The 6,554-nt window shown below is 43.7% G+C and overlaps 1 protein-coding gene across 1 annotated transcript in view; it reads left to right on the top strand.

The window, feature by feature from the left end:
* Positions 1 to 6,208, top strand: part of gdf5 (growth differentiation factor 5) — an 8,401-nt gene extending 2,193 nt beyond the window's left edge. Inside the window, exon 2 of the mRNA XM_072683224.1 lies at positions 2,716 to 6,208. Coding sequence (XP_072539325.1) covers positions 2,716 to 3,581 — 866 coding nt within the window. The 3' untranslated portion in view covers positions 3,582 to 6,208. The remainder of the gene's footprint in view (positions 1 to 2,715) is intronic.
* Positions 6,209 to 6,554: the final 346 nt, after the last annotated feature.

Here is a 6,554-nt window from a genome sequence, read left to right on the forward strand (position 1 = left end):
TCCTCCACGCTGTGCTGGCTGGACTGGGGGGCGTCCAGGAGAACCCTGGAGGAACCGAGCTCTGTTCTTCAGACTAGCTCACCGACAAGATCGCACTACTTTCTTTCTTCAGAATGAGAAGCTCTTGTTTCTCATTTTTACTGGATTTATGTTCTGATGAGATCTGGAGCTTCTACAGTAAAACTCTCTCACTTCTGAGAGACGGGGGGGGGGGGGGTAGAGTGGATCAGGTGCCTGCAAAGTGCAGTATGAGCAACTTTCCTGCCAGAGTTATTGTAGGGGGCGGAGCTTCTTTGAATACAGGAGGAAAAAGGTGCTTTTACAGGTGGAAAATGATTTGAAGAGAGAACAGGTGCTTCTGCTTCTGTTTATTCCCCTCAAGCAAACTTCCTATCTCACCACATTATCTCTAGCATCTTTGTATTGTTGCATTTTGGCACAGTGCTGTGTAAAATGCTCAGGCTTCTGAGAAAATGGCTACAGGACCTATTTCTCTGGGCTGTAGAACTTCAGACCAGCATCATCCACATACACTCATACAAGTGTGACTGCTGTGTGTGTCAGTGTATTAGCTATTACCAGTCCTCTTCCCAGTAATCCCAGTTCCCATCCAATCCTAGTTTATCTAAATACCTTCATTAAAGTAGGTCAGGTGAGCTGCTGGTAATCAGCACATTCTATTTTACAGGTAGACACTCTCACTGACCACTGTCTTTATGTTTATCTGGGTTTATTCTAATGTTATATAGAGTTAATTACAGGTAGACACTCTCACTGACCACTGACTTTATGTTTATCTGGGTTTATTCTAATGTTATATAGAGTTTTTTACAGGTAGACACTCTCACTGACCACTGACTTTATGTTTATTTGGGTTTATTCTAATGTTACATAGAGTTAATTACAGGTAGACACTCTCACTGACCACTGACTTTATGTTTATTTGGGTTTATTCTAATGTTATATAGAGTTAATTACAGGTAGACGCTCTCACTGACCACTGACTTTATGTTTATTTGGGTTTGTTCTAATGTTATATAGAGTTAATTACAGGTAGACACTCTCACTGACCACTGACTTTATGTTTATTTGGGTTTATTCTAATGTTATATAGAGTTAATTACAGGTAGACACTCTCACTGACCACTGACTTTATGTTTATCTGGGTTTGTTCTGATGTTATATAGAGTTAACTACAGGTAGACGCTCTCACTGACCACTGACTTTATGTTTATTTGGGTTTGTTCTAATATTATATAGAGTTAATTACAGGTAGACACTCTCACTGACCAGTGACTTTATGTTTATTTGGGTTTATTCTAATGTTATATAGAGTTAATTACAGGTAGACACTCTCACTGACTTTATGTTTATTTGGGTTCATTCTAATGTTATATAGAGTTAATTACAGGTAGACACTCTCACTGACTTTATGTTTATTTGGGTTTATTCTAATGTTATATAGAGTTAATTACAGGTAGACACTCTCACTGACTTTATGTTTATTTGGGTTTATTCTGATGTTATATAGAGTTAATTACTGGTAGATACAAGCGCACACTTTTCACATGCTTTCCTTTTTTACCTTTTGCATCAGCCTGTGCCACATGTCGTGGTGCTGTGTGGATTGGTAAACAGCTGCAGGTTGATAATAGCTCTGTTTAGAGTATGATCGGCTCTGCAGGCTGAGGAGGTCTGGTTTTAATAGACGCTTGAAAGTAAACACTGCCTGGATAAAAATTAACTCTTTGAATCGTTGACTGGAAGTATTCTCCAGTGAGCAGCGGAGCATTGGAAAAGAACACAATCCTGTAAGACTGTGAGTGGTTTATAGTTTACACTGTAAAAAATGTCATTTCTGAAAGTCTTTGAAAAGGATTCACTCACCTCCAGAGCTCCTCCGCTGCCGTCAGGGACTCTCCTGCTCTCGTCTGGCTCCTCACCCATCACCTGCGTCTTGTTAGGCTGGCATTGTCTCTGTATATATAGTTCCTGTCCTTCCCTTTGGACCTGAATTGTTGCGTGTGTTTACCACAATGCCAAGGCTTGGTTCCAGCTTTTCTCTTTTTAGTGGTTTCCAGTGTTTACTGTGTGTTCTGTGTTTAGTTGTTTTGTAGTTGTACCCGTCCTGCCTGTGAGTATGAGCATGGCTATGCCGTCGCTAATCCTGTCAGGCTGTGTTTTGACCCTTGTGTCTGGTGATGGCCGTGACAAACGCAGATGCACAAATAAAAACATTCCACTGCCTTCAGCTCTCCGGCATTACCGGCAGAAGCAGCACTGGAACTTAGTTACACTATACTGACAAAAGTATTGGGACAACTGCTCATGAATTCAGTGTTTCTTCTGAAATGAAGAGTATTAAAAGAGGTGATCCTGCTTTGGTTGGAGTAACTGTAAACTCAACGACCCAGGGAAGAAGGGTTCCTATGAGATTTTGGAAGAGCATTGCTGTGGGGATTTGATTGCATTCAGTGACGTGAGCATTAGTGAGGTCAGGATGTTGGATGATCACCACCCCACCTCATCACCCCTAGCTCCCCAACTCATCCCAAAAGAGATCTATCTATTCTAGTAGCAGTACTTCTCTACTGAATGGGGTGTCCACAAACATTTGGACGTATATTCAGAGAGTATATTTTGCACATATATGTATAGTTAAATTTATTGCATATCTGCACCCTTAGTAACCAACAGCCTTTTTATGTCCTGCAGATGAACGTTTGCCCCTGTTAAGGCGTCAAAGGTACTACTTCAACATCAGCTCACTGGAGAAAGAAGGATTGCTGGGAGCAGAGCTTCGCATTCTCCGCAAGCCGTTCCTGGACCCTCATAAAGCCCCGCCCACTGAGGGTGCAACCTCTCTGAGACTATACACCTGTGCGACAGGTAAGCAGAGGCCGACGCTGCTCCAGTCCCGACCAGTCGAGGACCACAGTGTCCCGAAGTGGGAGGTGTTTGACATCTGGAAACTGTTCAAGAACTTCAAGAACATGCCTCAGCTTTGCTTCGAGCTGGAGGCTGTGGACCGAGGGCGACAGCTGGACCTGAGGTCAGTGGGCCTTGGTCGCCTGGGCAGACAAACCAAGGAGAAAGCCTTCTTTGTGGCGTTCAGCCGCACGAAAAAGCGTGGGCTCTTTTACAACGAGATCAAGGCCCGTTCGGGCCACGACAACAAGACGGTGTACGAGTACCTCTTCACCCAGCGCAGGATGCGGAGAGCGCCGGTGCCTCGTGCCAAGAAACCGCCAGCCAAGAGTCCAAAGCCTCGCTGCAACCGCAAGCAGCTGCACGTCAACTTCAAGGAGATGGGCTGGGACGATTGGATCATTGCCCCTTTGGAGTACGAGGCGTTCCACTGCGATGGCGTCTGCGATTTTCCTATACGCTCGCACCTGGAACCCACCAATCATGCTATCATTCAGACTCTCATGAATTCCATGGATCCTCGCTCAACACCACCCACCTGCTGCGTCCCGACCAGACTCAGTCCTATCAGTATCCTGTACATTGACTCTGCCAACAATGTGGTGTACAAGCAGTATGAGGACATGGTAGTAGAGAGCTGTGGCTGCAGGTAGCAAGACATTTCAGAGGAGTACGTCAAGGACAGAACATGAATCCCGAGGAAGACGACATTGTTCTGGGAGCCAAAGTTGGACGTGAGGACCTTCTGGAACCTTATGGAGGTTCTATGTTTTTTTTCTTGTTGTTGTACATTCTGTTCTCCCTGTGGAGATTGCCAACCTTTGTTAAGCTCATCATCTAAGACATTGGACGGGTTAGAGACAAAGAATGAGGAGTTGTCCTCCCTCTTGCCGATGACGTAAAATAAGTGATGAATGCAGATCTCTTTGAGAGACACAACCTCAGCTCAGAACCTCTGCAAACGTTTTTCCAAAGGATTTGATCACCAAACAGATCAGTTTTAATCCCTTACTGTTGTCCACACCCCCACCTGAACACCCTGCTGGTCTTCACTAAAGCCCAAATCAGATGGTTCATCCACTGGACTTAAGCCTATGGTCTTCAAAAACTTTAACTTTCTGAAAGTGAGAGGACTGCCCCGCATCACTGAGGATACCTTAGCCATTTTAGCCATTCTGCGCGAATGTAGAATGCTATATTAACAGAATTATATACTTTATTTTCAGAAAATGTAATTAAAGACCTCGAAAGTGTTAAATGTAAAGCCATATAAACCTATTCGAACCTTAACTGGTTCAGGATTGAGGAAGTATATATACATGCACTGTATTCATAACATCAATTTATGTATTTTTGTGAAAGAAAAAGTGAGTTTGTTGAACGGCCCTCGTCTCCAGGTTCTCCAGCATGTCTGAAGAAGGTCTGTGCAGTAGGATTACAGTAGGAAAGCACCCAAACCACTGGATTTATGGGGAGCAGTGATCAGTATGTCCCATATGTACCATAATGGTCCAGTTTCAGACCAGATTAGAACATGCAAACCATTTTGTCAACAATTTAGAAGAAAATCTACAGATTATATTGTGTGGGGAGAATGAAATGGTAAGGTGAGCATAATTTTTATACTTATTAATATGGTTAAGAAATGTTTGCAAGCAAATACGCTAATTGGTCAAATGCTGTGCCCACTGGAAAGACCCAGGGAATCTAAATTAATATTGACTTCAGAGGTACACAACAAATACGTACAAAAATACATGTATGTTCAATGTCCAGTAAGTGACCGATGGGCGGTATTTCATGTAATTTCTCCCCTATCCGTGTAGACTGGGTGGTCCAAATCTTGGGAAATGTTTACATAATCCCACCAATCACAAGACTGCTGTGGCTTTTACTGTCCCAGAAGGCACCCTGGGCCCTGTGACCCTCCTCCTAGATGACCTCATCAACGTGCTGACAGAGGTCAAGAGACCTTGAGGGCAGGTTCTGCATGTCTGGTTCCCAGCAAGATTATGTATGTGGTGGTACTACACTATATGTCCAAATGTTTGTGGACACCCTTTCTAATGAATGCATTCAGTTGCAACCATTCCTGACACAGATGTGCTAATGCACATATACATACACACACCCTGTAGAGAAGAAGTACTGCCAATAGAATAGGACTCTCTGTAGCAGATAAACCAGCATGAATCTATTGGCATCATGCTGCCTAATGCCAGGTGTGGGCTAGAGGGGTATAAAGCCCCCCAACATTGAGGAGCTGTGGAGCAGTGGAAGAACTGTGTTCTCTGGAATGATGGTGGAGGAGCTCCATCCAGTACTTTTTTTTCAATGGAGGATTTAGGGGGTTGGGGATGAGGTGAGGTTTTTTTTATCTGTCTTTATGGCACACATCCATCCATCCAACCAATCATGGTAGCAATCAATAAAGTGAATAGGACCCTTACAGCAGTATTATGTAGCATTTTCACCTCAAACAGCAGCATCAGAATGATGCAGACTGATGCTCCACTGACTGCAACAGGGAGAATAGTGCTGCTATCGTTGCTACTCCAGATTCGGCTTGCCAGAAACGGGGCTGTGTAACTCTGGCGACTGGTCAGCACTACATAATCCCTTAATATGTCTCTACCGCCTCAGTCCACATGCTTCTATTACTTTCGGTTCAATGAAAGTTCTGTATCTGACAGCTTGTCCAGAAAAATGTGTCCTTTAGTGGCGGCTCAACGCACGAATTACACTTCCCTACTGTAGGGGGAGCCCAGGAGCAAGAAATGCTTAAACTTCTTTACAACATTCTTACACAAAAGCTGTAGGCATAGCATAGTGAGTAGCATCATCTTCCCCATGGAAGACTAGGGTTTGAATCCCAGGCTGGACAAGCTCACCACTCTACACCAATAAGAGCTATTGGGCAAGACTCCTAACTCTACACTTCGCCCACCTGTGTGCCATCATTCACATCTTAGAGCTCTGGATGAGAGACTCGGCTGCTGGATCATGGTATTGAATAGACACACTGTCTTTATAGAGCTTCACTGTCTTAAATAGAGGGTTGTCAATCAAACATGCTAATTAGAAAATTAAGACCACACCCAAAAAAAAGTTTGAAGAAGGTTTGTAAGAAGGGTTTCATCACATTTGTCTTTTTTATTATTCAAACTTTGCTGTTTGTTTATTATAACTGTGTTTCCCAAAGACTTTAACCTTGTTTACGTCTGTGGCGTAGTCCCCACAGAGCCAAGTGCCTCTCAAACCACACCACTCACTGTGTCAAAATGGCTATTTTTCATTAATAAAATATATAGTCAGTTGATTACTGGGTCTGATTTCTTACTGCATAAACACTCCTGATACTGATAAATCATATGGACAAAAGTATTGGGACACCTCCACACTGTTCCACCTACAGGAGCTATTATAATGTCCCATTCTAATCCCATAGGCATTATTAACAAGAGGCCGGCCCCCCTTTGCTCTAAGCTCTACCAGCAGCAGCAGGTCTGGAGCTCTGCTGCAGTTACTGAGTCCGTTGGAGGCTTTTCTGCACTCTGCTCTGAGCTCAGCACTCGGCCCTGACCCCGCTCTGTAACTTTACGTGGTCTGACAGACACTCGGTGGCT

The sequence above is a fragment of the Salminus brasiliensis genome, chromosome 7 (genome assembly GCF_030463535.1).
Source record: "Salminus brasiliensis chromosome 7, fSalBra1.hap2, whole genome shotgun sequence".
Lineage (NCBI taxonomy): Eukaryota > Metazoa > Chordata > Actinopteri > Characiformes > Bryconidae > Salminus > Salminus brasiliensis.